The sequence below is a fragment of the Carcharhinus amblyrhynchos genome, chromosome 23 (assembly GCF_965287045.1).
Source record: "Carcharhinus amblyrhynchos chromosome 23, sCarAmb.v2.hapA, whole genome shotgun sequence".
NCBI lineage: Eukaryota > Metazoa > Chordata > Chondrichthyes > Carcharhiniformes > Carcharhinidae > Carcharhinus > Carcharhinus amblyrhynchos.
In genome coordinates, this window is record NC_137346.1 from 1,436,953 (window position 1) to 1,453,611 (window position 16,659).

General features: G+C 46.7%; 1 protein-coding gene across 2 annotated transcripts in view; it reads left to right on the top strand.

The window, feature by feature from the left end:
• poldip2 (polymerase (DNA-directed), delta interacting protein 2) overlaps positions 1-16,659 on the top strand; it is a 60,435-nt gene that overhangs the window by 19,282 nt on the left and 24,494 nt on the right. For both annotated transcript variants that reach the window (XM_080211094.1, XM_080211093.1), the window contains exons 6-7: positions 7,793-7,900; positions 9,766-9,902. In XM_080211094.1, coding sequence (XP_080067220.1) covers positions 7,793-7,900; positions 9,766-9,902 — 245 coding nt within the window. The remainder of the gene's footprint in view (positions 1-7,792; positions 7,901-9,765; positions 9,903-16,659) is intronic.

The window sequence follows — 16,659 nt, forward strand, 5'->3', positions numbered from 1 at the left end:
ACCCCCACTCTCTGCCTCCTATTTGACAACCAATCCTCTATCCACGCTAACACCCTACCCCCAACGAGTAGGGGGCGTGAGTATGGTTGGTGACGTTACAGCAAATAGGGTCCAGGTGAAGGCTGGGATGAAGGCACTTTATCTGAATGCACGAAGCATTCGGAATAAAGTGGATGAGCTGGTGGCGCAGATCAGCGCAAATGGATACGACCTGGTGGCCGTTACAGAGACGTGGCTGCAAGGTGACAGGGACTGGGAGCTGAATGTCCAGGGGTATCAAGTGTTTAGGAAGGATAGGCAGGAGGAAAAAGGGGGGTGTGTAGCTCTGCTGATTAAGGATAGCATCAGGGTGGTAGCAAGGGATGATATTGGAGCCAAGGTGCAGAAAGTGGAATCGTTGTGGGTGGAGATTAGGAACAGCAAAGGGAGGAAGACGCTGGTGGGTGTCGTCCATAGGCCCCCGAATAATGATCTGGAGGTGGGGCGGGCTGTTAACGCGCAAATAAGTGCGGCGTGCAGGAATGGGACGGCCGTAGTTATGGGGGATTTCAATCTACATATAGATTGGTCGACCCATGTTGGACGCGGTGGGCTCGAGGAGGAGTTCTTGGAATGCTGCCGGGATAGTTTCCTGGAACAGTGTGTGTTGGAGTCGATGAGGGAACGAGCTATCTTGATCTGGTGTTATGTAATGAGGCGGGTAGAATTAGGGACCTTGCGGTGAAGGATCCTCTTGGGGAGAGTGATCATTGTATGGTGGAGTTTCTGGTGCAGATGGAGGAGGAGAAAGTGGGTTCCCGGACAAGTGTCCTTTGTTTGAACAGAGGGGAGTACGGTAGGATGAGAGAAGAATTGGCGAAGGTGGACTGGGGGAGCGCGTTGGAAGGTAGGTCTGCTGAGGAACAGTGGAGGATCTTTAAGGAGATCTTTCTTGGTGCTCAGCGGAAATTTATTCCGATGGTCAAAAAGGACAGTAGGAGGAGAGGTAATAAGCCGTGGATAACGAAGGAGGTGAAGGAAAGTGTTAAATTAAAAGTGGAGGCGTTTAGAGTAGCTAAGAGTAGTGGGCGAGAAGAGGATTGGGAGAGGTTTAAATGTCAACAAAGATTGACAAAGAAGTTGATAAAGGAGGGTAGGAGTAACTATGAAGCTGGGCTAGCGCTTAATATAAAAAAGGATAGCAAGAGTTTTTATACATATATAGAAAGGAAGAGGCTGGCTAGGGTGAACGTTGGTCCCTTAGAGGATGAGAAGGGGGACTTAGTGGTAGGGGACGGGGATATGCTGAGCTCTTGAATAACTTTTTTCTTTCTGTCTTCACGGGGAGGACGTGAATAATTTGCCGAGTGTTAGAGATGGAAAGTTGGTAGGACTGGTCAATATCTTTTCCCAAAGTAGGGGAGTCTAAACCTAGAGGGCATAGGTTTAAGGTGAGGGGGGAGAGATATAAAAGGGTCCAGAGGGGCAATATTTCTTATGTTCTTATATTTTCACACAGAGACTGGTGAGTGTCTGGAACAAACTGCCAGAGGCAGTAGTAGAGGCGGGTACAATTTTGTCTTTTAAAAAGCATTTAGATAGTTACATGGATAAGATGGGTACAGAGAGATATGGGCCAAACATGGGCAATTGGAACTGGCCTAATTGTAAAAATTGAGTGGCATGGACAAGTTCCATGCTGTAAACCTCTATGACACTGTAACCAGCTTCCAAAACAGAAAACTAATTGTTGAGCAGGATTCCATGACCTGCCTAGTTCTCTTAGACTGCCTGGTAGTCACCCATTTCCTCTCTGCTTCCAGGCTAAGCACCTTGCTGAACGTGCTATCCACATCGCTGTCAGCCTCGTGGATCTGCCATAGAGACCCCAGCTGCTGCTTGAGCTGTGAAACCCCGAGTCCAGGTTTCTGCAGTTGGCAGCACTTCCTGCATGTATAGTTGTAAGAACACTGGTAGCATTCGTGACTTGCACATATTAGAGGATACAAATTAATTAGCTGATATCAACTGGGCAGCTTTAATACCCCCAGAACAGTGAGGGGAAATCGGCTAGGCTTACTATTCCAGTTTTCTGTCCATGCCACTACTAAATTGTGAAATACCTCCAAGTTGAATAGTCTGTGGACCCAAACCATGAAGGGTCTTATTTGAGGAATGGTGTAGGAGCAATTTTCTGAGGTGTCCCCTGGGGTGCCCTGTATATAGTTGACCTCACTCAACCAATACATAGATTGCAAAAGACAGTATATAGTTAAAGAATGAAAAGGAATTTATTTGCTAATGCATGCATCAGGAGGGAGACCCAATCAGTGAGGGTTGACTCTCTGAGCTAATATTGCTAGGTAAAATTATTGTATTATCCTGAGTATTTCAATATCCCACCCAGTCTTGTCAATCAGACTGGAGGGTCCAATCACGATATTAAACATTATTACCTTAGCCAATAATGTTCCACCTGTCAACAAAAATAGGAGCTTATTAGCTTATTGACCATGTAGGTTCCTCCCCCAATACCTAGGAAACCTAACTCACATCAATTCTAGTCACCAATGTCATAGTTAACATCTGTGATTTTTAATTGGTGAAAGGAGTCACTCTTTTGCTGCAACCAGGGCCTTTATGAGCTTGAGACAGTGCTGCAGTCGCGCTATCCATGAATGAATTTACTCCCTTAAGTTGCAGGCCTATGATTCAACTTGTTTTCGCATATCCAAAAACAGACAAGAGAAGCTGCCTCCTGTGCTCCACTGTATTGAAAGAAATTAGCCTGTTTATCACTATGTTTCTCATCATGCTGCATTCAGAACAAAGTTGGCCAAGGTGCACAATACACATGTATGGAAAATACAGTTTAAACTTATAATACTTGGATAATTCATGGTTGTACAGTTTATAATACCTTTGCATATTTTGTTCTCGGCACATTGTGAATTCTGATTATATATAAGGCACTTTATAACTACCTTAACCGAGTTTACTTATTATAGTAAAACTAAAATGAAAGGCCTCAAACTAAGAATTCTACAACCCCAGAGAGACTATTGCCACCTTTGGAAGCGTCAGTCAGATAGAATCAGTACATTCACAAAGTTGCGTTTGTTCGGAACACTGCTTATGTGCTAGATCACGCAGGTCCCATTCACCCATCACCCCAGTATGTTGGCTCCAGCTCCAGCAATGCCTCAGCTTTGCTACATTTGGCTCTATGTGGTTTTATTGGGAAGGGCTGGAAGCTGCAGGGTGGGCTGGCATTCTGATTTTCAGATACGGTTTTGATATATAGAACATTGAACACTACAGCACAAACAGGCCCTTAAGCCCACAAGTTGCGTCGATCACATCTATACCTACCAAGCCATAGAACTATCTGTAACTCCCAATCCCATTAAATCCCATATACTCATCCAGAAGTCTTTTAAAAGACCCCAGAGAATTCGCCTCTACCACCACCGACGGCAGCTGATTCCACTCACTCACCACCCTCTGAGTGGAAAAACTTACCCCTAACATCTCCTCTGTACTTGCTTCCCGGCACCTTAAACCTGTGTCCTCTCGTAGCGACCATTTCAGCCCTGGGAAATAGCCTCCGAGAATCCACCCTATCTATTCCTCTCAACATTTTATAAACCTCTATCAGGTCACCTCTCAATCCTCGTCTCTCCAGGGAGAAGAGACCTAGCTCTCTCAACCTATCTTCATAAGGCATGCCTCCCAATCCAGGCAACATCCTTGTAAATCTCCTCTGCACCCTCTCAATAGCTTCTACATCTTTCCTGTAGTAAGGCGACCAGAACTGTGCACAGTACTCCAAGTGGGGTCTGACAAGGGTCTTATAAAGTTGCAGCATTACCTCCCGACTCCTAAACTGAATCCCTCGATTAATGAAGGCCAGTAGACCATACGCCTTCTTGACCACATCCTCCACCTGCAAGGCTGATTTAAGAGTCCTATGGACCCGGACCCCAAGATCCTTCTGCTCTTCAACCCAGCCTTGATATTGTACTCCTTCATCCTATTGGACCTGTCAAAATGGACCACTACACATTTATCCGCGTTGAAGTCCATCTGCCACTTCTCCGCCCAGTCTTGCATCCTATCTATGTCACACTGCGACTTCTGACATCCCTCCAGACTATCCACAACACCACCAACCTTCGTATCGTTGGCGAACTTACTAACTCATCTCTCCGCTTCCTCATCCAGGTCATTTATAAAAATGACAAACAGCAAGGGTCCTAGAACAGATCCCTGGGGCACTCCACTTGTGACCGACCTCCCTGCAGAAAAGGACCCATCCACAACCACTCTCTGCCTTCTGCAGGCAAGCCAGTTCTGGATCCACAAGGCAACAGCCCCCTGGATCCCATGCCCTCTCACCTCAAGAAGTCTTGCATGGGGGACCTTATCAAACGCCTTGCTGAGGTCCATGTCAACCACGTCCACTGCTTTTCCTTCGTCAATGTGTTCAGTCACATTTTCAAAGAACTCAACTAGGCTCGTAAGGCATGACCTGCCCTTGACAAAGCCGTGCTGACTATTCCTGATCATTCTAAACTTCTCTAAATGCTCATAAATCTTGTCCCTCAGAATCCTCTCCATCAACTTACCAACCACTGAGGTCAGACTCACCGGTTGGTAATTTCCCGGGCTATCCCGGTTCCCTTCCTTGAAAATAGGAACCACATCCGCAATCCTCCGGAACCTCTCCCATCTCCATCGACGATGCAAAGATCATCGCCAGGGGCTCTGCAATCACTTCCCTCACCTCCCACAGTAACCTGGGGTACACCCCATCCGGTCCTGGTGACTTACCTATCTTGATAGAATTTAAAAGTTCCAACACATCCCCTTTCTTAATATCCACATACTCAATCTTTTCAGTCTGCCGCAAACCTGTAGTACAACCTCCCAGATCACTTTCCACCGTGAATACCAAGGTAAAGTACTCATTAAGCACCTCTGCCATTTCTTCCGGTTCCACACAGACTTTTCCCCCTTCACCTTTTATAGGTCCTATCCCTTCTCTTCTCATCCTTTTACTCTTCACATATTTGTAGAATGCCTTGGGATTCCCCTTAATTTTACCCGCCAAGGCCTTCTCATGTCCCCTCTGGCTCTCCTAATTTCCTTTTTAAGCTCCTTTCTGCAAGCCTTATATTCCTCCAGATCCTTAACATCTCTTAGCTGTCTGAACCTTTTATACACCTTTCTTTTCTTCCTGACTAGGTTCACCACAACCTTTGTGCACCACAGCTCCCGCGACCTACCAAAACCTCCTTGTCTCATCGGAACATTGTCGTGCAGAGCTCCGGTCAAACATTCCTTGAAAATCCGTCACCTTCCTTCAGTACTTTTCCCCAAGAACACCTCCTTCCAGTTTACTCGTCCAATTGTCTGCCTGATATCGTCATATTTCCCCTTACTCCAGACAAAACATAAGAAATAGGAGCAGGAGTAGGCCATCTAGCCCTTCGAGCTTGCCCTGCCATTCAATAAGATCATGGCTGATCTAAAGTGGCTCAGTTCCACTTTCCCGCTTTCTCCCCATAACCCTTAATTCCCTTGCCTACCAAAAACCTATCTACCCGTGTCTTAAATATATTTAGCGAGGTAGCCTCCACCACTTCAACGGGCAGAGAATTCCAGAGATTCACCACCCTTTGAGTGAAGAAGTTCCTCCTCAACTCCATTCTAAACTGCCCCCCCCCTATCTTGAGGCTGTGCCCCAACGAGTACAAACCCAGTCTATTCAGCCTCTCTTAATAGTTCAACCCCCTCATCTCCGGTATCAGCCTAGTGAACCTCCTCTGTACTCCTTCCAAGGCCAAAATATCCTTGCGCAAGTGCGGCGACCAAAACTGCACACAGTACTCCAGCTGCGGCCTCACCAGTGCCCTGTACAGTTGCAGCAAGACCTCCCTGCTTTTATATTCTATCCCCCTCGCTATAAAGGCCAGCATCCCATTTGCCTTCCTGATCACCTGCTGCACCTGTAGGCTGGGTTTTTGCAACTCATGCACAAGGACTGCCAGGTCCCTCTGCACCATAGCATGCTGCAGCTTTTTGCCCTTTGAATAGTAATCCCTCCTACTATTATTCCTGCCAAAGTGGATAACCTCACACTTGCTAACATTGTACTCCATCTGCCTAACACCTTCCTAGCCTGCCTGATCCTATCTTTTTCCAATGCTATCGTGAAGGAGATAGAATTATGATCTCCATCCCTGAGATGCTCTCCCACCGTGAGATCTGTCACCTGTCCTGGTTCATTAGCCAGCACCACGTTAGGTACAGTCTCTCCTCTCGTAGGCTTATCCACGTGCTGTGTCAGGAAACCCTTCTGAACACACCTAACAAACTCCTCCCCATCCAAACCCCTTACCCTAGGGATACTCCAGTCGATGTTTGGGAAATTAAAGTCCCCCATCACGACAACTCTGTTATTACTGCAATAATACTATATAGCTGGAGGAATTTGCAACGTGAAACCATTGAACATAACATAAATAGGAGCAGGAGTAGGCCATCTAGCCCTTCGAGCCTGCCCCGCTATTCAATAAGATCATGGCTGATCTGTCGTGGCTCAGTTCCACCTTCCCGCCCTCTCCCCATAACCCTTAATCCCCTCTCTTATCAAAAACCCATAAACCCGCGTCTTAAAAATATTTAGCGAGGTAGCCTCCACCACTTCAACGGGCAGAGAATTCCAGAGATTCACCACCCTTTGAGTGAAGAAGTTCCTCCTCAACTCCGTTCTAAACCGCGCCCCCCCCCCTTATCTTGAGGCTGTGCCCCCTAGTCCTACTATCCTTTCTGAGCGGGAAGAGTCTCTTCACCTCTATCCTATCCATCCCATTCATCATCTTATATGTCTCAATGAGATCTCCCCTAATTCTTCTAAACTCTAACGAGTACAAGCCTAGTTTATTCAGCCTCTCCTCATAGCTCAACCCCCTCAACTCCGGCATCAGCCTAGTAAACCTCCTCTGCACTCCCTCCAAGGCCAAAATATCCTTGTGTAAGTACGGCGCCCAAAACTGCACACAGTACTCCAGCTGCGGCCTCACCAATGCCCTATACAGCCGCAGCAAGACCTCCCTACTTTTATATTCAATCCCCCTCGCTATGAAGGCCAGCATCCCGTTCGCCTTCCTGACCCCTGCAAGCTGGGTTTTTGCGACTCATGCACAAGGACCCCGAGGTCCCTCTGCACCGTCGCCTGATGCAGTTTTTCTCCTCGTAAGTAATAATCCTTCCTACCATTATTCCTACCAAAGTGGACCACCTCGCACATGCCAACGTTAAATTCCATTTGCCATATCCTGGCCCATTCGCCCAGCCTATCCAGATCCTTCTGTAGACTCTCCACACCCTCTGCACAATTTGCCGTTCCACCAATTTTGGTGTCACCATACACTCGGTTCCCTCCTCCAGATCATCTATATAAATGGTAAATAGCTGAGGCCCCAGCACCGACCCCTGGGGCACTCCACTAGTCACCATCCGCCAATCCGAATAGCACCCATTGACCCCCACTCTCTGCCTCCTATTTGACAACCAATTCTCTATCCACGCTAACACCCTACCCCCAACTCCATGCCCCCTGACCTTCTGCAATAACCTCTTGTGAGGTACCTTGTCAAACGCCTTCTGAAAATCCAGAAAGACCACATCCACCGGCTCTCCTCTATCCACTGCCCTAGACACATCCTCATAGAGTCACAACACGTTACCCAAAGCAGGGAAAGATTCTGGGTCTGTTTATAAGATGTGAACATTTGTCTTGTGTTAGGTTTAGACTACGTGAGCCATGAAGATATCCTGCCTTACAGCTCCTCAGATAGGAACCCCATTCAGCACGAGTTATTTGAAAGATTTCTCTCCTATGACCCTGCAAAAGGTATGTCTGAAATCAGTTTGCAAACAGTTATGTGTCTGCTCTGCATGTTCTTGCTCTTGATGCTGAGTGCCTTTGTGTAGTTATGCAAATGGGCTTTAATTGTTAGATTTGCAGCATTCACATCACTATTGTGGGCACCAAATTGAAGATGAGAGAAGAGAGCTGTTTATAAATAAGGTGGTCTGAAATGGGAGAGGCAGAAGTGATTTCCTGAGAGACCATAGCTTGGCTCAACTCAGGATGCTGTCTCTCCTGCCCACGCCAGTTAAAAGTTTGTGGCTTTAAACTTCCTCCTGGAACCACAGCAAATACTATCAGACAATCCATTGCAGGACTGAGGGAGTTCTCCACCATCAGACAGGCAGGTCTGGGACTGCGCTGCAGCGTCGGGGCGACGGGTCTGGGACTGCGCTGCAGCGTCGGGGCGACGGGTCTGGGACTGCGCTGCAGCGTCGGGGCGACGGGTCTGGGACTGCGCTGCAGCGTCGGGGCGACGGGTCTGGGACTGCGCTGCAGCGTCGGGGCGACGGGTCTGGGACTGCGCTGCAGCGTCGGGGCGACGGGTCTGGGACTGCGCTGCAGCGTCGGGGCTGTTGAGCAGATGATTGGGAAGGGCTGCGCTGTCGGGAGTTACTTAAGACATTAAAGCAAGGCACTGTCAGTCTGCTCGTGAAGATGATACAAATGCCATGGAATTTACTTGAAAGAACCTAAAATTCAGTGGGTGTCCAAGTTAAGATTCCTTTCTCAAACAGTACCATTCGATGCAGATTAGCTGGCTGTTTAGCTCCTTGGGGTTTGTGCAGTCTCTCTGGGTTACTGCCTTTCTGTAATGGTGAATTGTATGTTGAATGCTGTGAGGCATTTCTAGCAGGAATGCTGAGGCTGTTTGCTGTACGCAGGCTGTGGATACCAATTTGCGCTCTTTAGGATGAGGGACATTGCTGGTGGAAAACTCTCCTTTCCAGTAGCCAGTCTTCCCAGCAAGAGGTCCCTGGATAGATGTACCAGCAGTGTAAAAGATGTTCCTCTCTGCTGTCCCAACAATAAACCTCATCCCCATCCTTGGAGCATCCTTAACTGCATTTCCCAAAGCCCACTGTAGCCTCTCTGACATTGCCAAGTGCTGTCATGTTGGAGGTAGTTTGGGATTGGAGGCAGTTTAGTGTCAGATGCTCATGCCGATTAGGAATTGGACTGAAAATGCCTCCAGTTTATTTCACTTTGGCCTATTTCAGACTGCCTGTGCAGGAGATGAGCAGGAGATTGACTTGAAAGGCATAGGCCTGGATTTTCCAGTCTTGCCTGTGGCAGGAATCACTGCAAGTGGGTCTGGATAATAATGGTGAGACTGGAAAATCCCAGCTGTTAGTGATGGGTTAACAGACCTTTCAATTAAGTCCTAATTTAATGTCAATTATTCAGTAGAAGTCACTGTTATAAAAAGGGGCCATGATGTGGGTATGCCGGCGTTGGACTGGCGTAAACATGGTAAAAAGTCTGACAACACCAGGTTTTAGTCCAACCGATTTATTTGATAATAGACTCTCAAGCTTTCGGGTTAGTCCCTTCGTGCTTTATATGCTCTGTCTGAGGCCAGAACTCTCCATTCACCTGACGAAGGGACTAACCCGAAAGCTTGTGAGCCTATTATCAAATAAATCGGTTGGACTAAAACCTGGTGTTGTCAGACTTTTTACTGTGTTCTCAGGGCAATGCAGGCCTAGACAGTGACACTTTCACTCCACCAACTAATTTCTTAAAAAGCTGTGAAAACTGACTATTGTTCAGTTGGTTTTCGTCATCTGATTGGTTTGTGCTGATGTAGATCTGGATTTAAAATATTGCACCTTTTCATCCACAAGCTTTGCCATTTGTAGCCAGAGACACATTACGTGCCTGGCAGGAGAAGAACCATCCCTGGTTAGAGCTGTCTGATGTACATCGAGAAACGACAGAGAACATCCGGGTCACAGTTATACCTTTCTACATGGGCATGCGGGTAAGGTTATCTGGTCTGCTGTTAATGTTTAATTGAAACCCACTGGTAGATGTTTCCCATTTTGCAGTTGTCAGTTTAGTGCCTTGTCTGTGAATTGGTTTTGTGTGAAATTGTTCAAAGGTGCAATTACATACTGGTTTTGAGTCTTATCCGGTCTGATCCCAATATCTGTGTTGCTCAGTACATACTGTGAGCTATATACTGTAGTCTGACCAGCCAATGATTCATTCAACTGTTCACATCACAGGACTTGCTTGTTTCTCACTCTCACTCACCCTCTTGGATAGTGGTGACAACTGAAACTGTGTTTGGATCGGAGACTGATACAGCTTGGAGAGAGGCTATTCGACTTATAGTGCCACTGCTTGTTGACATCTCAGTCTGCTGATTTACATCACATACAATCTGTGGCACAGAAATAGACTATTTGGCCCAACAAGTCAACTCGAGCCTCCTCTCACCCTTCCTCATCAAAACTAGCGCCTCCATCCCTCGATTTTCTCCTGCTTCGTGCTTTGTCTATGTTCCCCTTCAATGCACCTACGCTATTCTTCTCAACCACACCCTGTGTAAGTGAGTTCCACACTTCAGAGGTTTATTCTGAATTCCTGATTGGGTTTCTTGGTGACTGGTGACTATGTAAATGAGTGTGGAAGTTTAAGAAATAGAAGCAGGAGTAGGCCATCTAGCCCTTCGAGCCTGCCCCGCCATTCAATAAGATCATGGCTGATCTGTCGTGGCTCAGTTCCACCTTCCCACCCTCTCCCCATAACCCTTAATCCCCTCTCTTATCAAAAACCCATCAACCCGCGTCTTAAAAATATTTAGCGAGGCAGCCTCCACCACTTCAACAGGCAGAGAATTCTAGAGATTCACCACCCTTTGAGTGAAGAAGTTCCTCCTCAACTCTGTTCTAAACCGCGCCCCCACCCCTTATCTTGAGGCTGTGCCCCCTAGTCCTACTGTCTTTTTTGAGCGGGAAGAGTCTCTCCACCTCTATCCTATCCATCCCATTCATCATCTTATACGTCTCAATGAGATCTCCCCTCATTCTTCTAAACTCCAACGAGTACAAGCCTAGTTTATTCAGCCTCTCCTCATAGCTCAACCCCCTCAACTCCGGTATCAGCCTAGTAAACCTCCTCTGCACTCCCTCCAAGGCCAAAATATCTTTGCGCAGGTGCGGCGCCCAAAACTGCACACAGTACTCCAGCTGCGGCCTCACCAATGCCCTATACAGCTGCAGCAAGACCTCCCTACTTTTATATTCAATCCCCCTCGCTATGAAGGCCAGCATCCCATTTGCCTTCCTGACCACCTGCTGCACCTGCAAGCTGGGTTTTTGCGACTCATGCACAAGGACCCCGAGGTCCCTCTGCACCGTCGCCTGCTGCAGTTTTTCTCCACGTAAGTAATAGTCCTTCCTACCATTATTCCTACCAAAGTGGACCACCTCACACTTGCCAACATTAAATTCCATTTGCCATTTCCTGGCCCATTCGCCCAGCCTATCTAGATCCTTCTGTAGACTCTCCACACCCTCTGCACAATTTGCCGTTCCCCCAATCTTGGTGTCATCAGCAAATTTCGACACCCTACACTCGGTTCCCTCCTCCAGATCATCTGTATAAATGGTAAAAAGCTGAGGCCCCAGCACCGAGCCCTGGGGCACTCCACTAGTCACCATCCGCCAATCCGAATAGCACCCGTTGACCCCCACTCTCTGCCTCAAGTTTAGTGGGATGAGGGAGTTTTTAAGTAACTTTTTAAGAATCAAATATTGTTTGTTTTTGAGTTTAATGTTTAAACACAAGGATTGAGTTTAATGTGGATAAGTGTGAAGTTATCCACTTTGACAGAGAAAGGCAAGTTATTATCTAATTGGAGAGCAAATTCAAAATGCGTCCAGGCAGAGGGATCTGGGTGTCTGTGTTCATGAATCACAGAAATTCGGTATGCAAGTACAGCACGTAATAAAAATAGCAAATGGGATGTTGGCATTTATTGCAAACGGACTGCATTTTAAGAGTAGAGAAGTGTTGTTGCAATTGTATCAGGTGTTGGTGAGACCACACCTGGAGTATCGTGTCCAGTTTTGATCTCCTTATTTGAAGAAGGATGTGATAGCAGTGGAGACAGTTCAGAGGAGATTCACCAGACTGATTCCGGGGATGAGGGAGCTGACAAATGAAAAGAGATTAAATAGTTTGGGCTTATACTTGCTGAAGTTTAGAAGGATGAGAGGGGACCTGATCAAGGTATATAATCTTTTAAAAAATATTGATATAAAATAAAAGTTGACCAAATGTTGCCAGTAATAAGGCAATCTTAAACAAGAGGTCACAGGTATAGCCCGACACGCTATAGATTTAACACTGAGATGAAGAGGAACTATTTCTCAGAGGGTGGTGAATTTATGGAACTCGCTGTCCATAGCGTGAATCATTGAATAGTTTCAAGAAGGAGGTATATATAACTAATAAAAAAAGGAATGAAAGGATATGGGGAACATGTGGGGAGGTGGATTTGAGACCAGGGAGAGATCAGCCATGATCTGATTGAGCCAGCTCCGCCATTCAAAGGGCTGAATTTGCTGACTTTTACTCCTAATTTCTATGTTCCTATGTATTGTTGTAAGTCCCATCCAGAATCCTAATGGGCAAGGTGGGGGGTCTTCTCTCCAGTGCCTCCTATATTCTTTGTATAGTATGGTAACCAAAGTAGACTTGTGTTTCAACCAAGTTCAATACAGGTGTAGCATAGCTCCCTTTATTTTCAATTCTATTCCTTAGAAATAAGACCTGGTGTTTGCTTTGTTTTTTTTGTGGGCATGATGGTCTGTGGTACAGCATTTACTGTTTGCTGTATTTCTGCTTGCAGATCCCTTTGTTCTTCTCTACCTAAACTGGCACTTTTCAATGTGACGTCCCTATCCTTCCTACCAAAATGCACACATTCAATCATCTGTGAATTTTATTTGTCAATTATATGCCACTTTTACAAGTGTTTTTCCTCCTGTAATTTGTTACTGCCCTTCTGAGAATTGACTTATCTCCATCCTCCAGCCCTCATTTAAGTGTCACCTGCACATTTAGAAATTGTGTTTGGGAACAGTGTTGGCTCCAGCACTGAGCCATTTGGGTCATCACTTTTCACCTTCTGCCATTCTGAATAACTACCCTTTACTTCCACCTCTGCTTTCTGTCTCGAAGCCAGCAAGAAATTCGTTTTGTCTTTTGACCCGGGTTTCACAGTCCCTGATTTTATTCATTAATCTATTAAGGAGCACCTTATCAAAGGCCTTTTGAAAATCCTGATAACTTGTATGTACTGTATTACCATTATTACTCCCCCTGTTACCTGAAAAAATTCAATAAGGTTGGTCAAATGAGATTTTCCTCTTTGAAATCCATGCTGACTATTCATTGTTATATTTCTTGTTTATAGATGTTTTACTATTCTCTCCTTTTGTAAGATTCCATTACTTTTTCGGATTCCACTATTTTTTCAGATTCCATTATTTTTCTTATCACTGATATTAAGCTGTCTGGTCTGTAACTCCCTGGACATATTCTGTCCCCCTTCTTAAACATATTTACATTAGTTTTCTTGTTAGGGAATTTGAGTACAAGAATCAATAAATCTTGCTTTAATTGTTGTGGGGCTTTGGTGAGACCATGCTGTGAATACTGTGTGAAATTTTTGTCCCTTCAATTTAAGGAAAGACATTTATTTCATATTGAATTTGAAGAATTGAACTTGGTATGTGTGGATTGGGGAACTAGTAGGACGACAGCAGGACGGCCTGGTGGCACGGTGGTTAGCACTGCCACCTCACAGCACCAGGGACCCGGGTTCGATGCCTGGTTTAGGTCGCTGTCTGTGTAGAATCTGCATGTTCTCACTGTGTCTGCGTGGACTCCCTTTGGATGCTCCGGTTTCCTCCCACAGTCTGAAAGATGCGCTGTTTGAGTGTACCTGCAGTAAAAAGTCTGACAACACCAGGTTTTAGTCCAACCTATTTATTTGATACTATACTCGCAAGCTTTTGGGTTAGCCCCTTCGTCAGGTGAATGGAGAGTTCTGGCCTCAGACAGAGCATATAAAGCACAGACAGTTTAGAGATTACTGATTAGAATGCGAATCCTTACACCTAACCTGCTGTTCAAGACCTGAAGTGGCTGATAATGTGAGTGGAAGGAGCACTGATCACAGTTTAAAGAGATGTGTATTGTCTCCAGACAGTACAGTAAGTGAGGTTTTGCAAACCCAGGCAAGTCACGGGGGTTACAGATAGTGCGACATGAACCCAAGATCCCTGTTGAGACCGTCCTCATGTGTGCGGAACTTGGCTATCAGTCTCTGTTCAGCGACTCTGCGCTGTCGTGTGTCATGAAGGCCGCCTTGGAGAATGCTTACCCGAAGGTCAGAGGCTGAATGCCCGTGACCACTGAAGTGTTCGCCAACAGGAAGGGAACAGTCTTGCCTGGTGACTGTCGAGCGATGTTCATTCATCCGTTGTCGTAGCGTCTGCATGGTCTCCCCAATGTACCATGCTTCGGGACATCCTTTCTTGCAACGTATCAGGTAGACAATGTTGGCCGAGTTGCAAGAGTATTTACCATGTACCTGGTGGACGGTATTCTCACGTGTGATGATGGTATCCATGTCGATGATCCGGCATGTCTTGCAGAGGTTGCTGTGGCAGGGTTGTGTGGTATTGTGGTCACTGTTCTCCTGAAGGCTGGGTAGTTTGCTGCGAACAATGGTCTGTTTGAGGTTGTGTGGTTGTCTGAAAGCAAGAAGTGGGGGTGTGGGGATAGCCCTGGCGAGATGTTCGTCTTCATCAATGATATGTTGAAGACTCCGGAGAAGATGTCGTAGCTTCTCCGCTCCGGGGAAGTACTGGACGACGAAGGGTACTCTGTCCACTGTGTCCTGTGTTTGTCTTCTGAGGAGATCGGTGCGGTTTTTCGCTGTGGCGCATCGGAACTGTCGATCTATGAGTCGAGCACCATATCCTGTTCTTATGAGGGCATCTTTCAGGGTCTGGAGGTGTCTGTCACGATCCTCCTCATCTGAGCAAATCCTGTGTATACGGAGGGCTTGTCCATAGGGAATGGCTTCTTTAACATGTTTAGGGTGAAAACTGGAGAAGTGGAGCATTGTGAGATTGTCTGTGGGCTTGCGGTACAGTGAGGTGCTGAGGTGACCGTCCTTAATAGAGATGCGTGTGTCCAAGAATGCAACTGATTCTGGGGAATAGTCCATGGTGAGTCTGATGGTGGGGTGGAATTTGTTGATATCATCATATAGTTGTTTCAGTGATTGTTCCCCATGAGGCCAAAGGAAGAAAATGTCATCGATGTATCTAGTGTACAGCATCGGTTGAAGATTCTGTGCAGTGAAGAAGTCTTGTTCGAACCTGTGCATGAAGATGTTGGCATATTGAGGTGCAAATTTGGTCCCCATGGCTGTTCCATGTGTCTGGATGAAAAACTGGTTGTTGAAGGTGAAGACATTGTGGTCCAGGCTAAAGCGGATGAGTTGTAAAATTGCATCTGGAAACTGGCAGTTGTCAGCATTGAGTACTGAGGCAGTTGCAGCAATGCCATCGTTGTGGGGGATGTTGGTGTAGAGCGCTGAGACATCCATTGTGACGAGGAGTGTCCCTGGTTCAACTGCTCCGTGTGTGCTGAGTTTCAGTAGAAAGTCCGTAGTGTCGTGACAAAAGCTGGGGGTTCTTTGTACAATGGGTTTCAGGATGCCCTCGACGTAGCCGGAGAGGTTCTCACACAGAGTTCCATTGCCCGATACGATGGGACGGCCAGGTGTGTTTGCCTTGTGTATCTTTGGGAGGCAGTAGAGATCTCCAATGCGGGGAGTACGTGGAATGAGAGCACGGAGGGTGCTCTGAAGGTCCGGATCAAAGGTCTTGATCAGATTGTTGAGTTGACGAGTGTGTTCTTTGGTCGGATCTGTGGGTAATTGTCTGTAGTGTTCCTCATTGTTTAGTTGTCGGTACACTTCTTTACAGTAATCCGTTCTGTTCAGTATGACGATGGCCCCTCCTTTGTCTGCTGGTTTGATGACAATGTTGCGGTTTGTCTTGAGAGCGTGGATGGCGTTGCGTTGTGCTTGGGTGATGTTCGGGGCTGTCTTGTGAGTGCGGCTGATGAATCTGGTGTTAACGCACCTCCTGATGGTTTGGGCATACAAGTCTAGTCGAGGGCAGCGGCCTTCCGGAGGAGTCCAATTGGATTCCTTCCTCTTAGGCTGTTGCACTGCGGATCTCTCTGTCGGCTGTTCTGGTTCATCGACTGTCTCATTGTGTTCGTTGCTGGCCTCTTGGGGTTTGTGGAAAAACTCCCGCAGCCTCATTCGTCTGATGAATTCCTCTGTGTCCGCTGCGAGACTGATGGGGTCCATTTTGGCGGTGGGGCAGAAATTGAGCCCTCGGCTGAGAACTTCGATTTCATCTGGTTGAAGTGTGTAGTCCGACAAGTTGACAATAGACCTCCCTGCGGTAGTGCTGTTTTCTACTGTGGTGCCGGGGGAGGCTTGGTTGTTGCTGGCGGCGATGCCGAGTTTCTCAAGTTTCCTATTCTTGGTGTGCATGTAGGTGGTGTAGTTTCTTTGTCTCATCTGCTTGGCAGAGTTTCGCAGTTGGTCTGCATCCTGAGCACAAGTTGAGAGAATGTATTCCATTTTAGTTTCCAGGGTGCGGCGTTTGCTGTAAAGCTGGTGTATGAGGTGG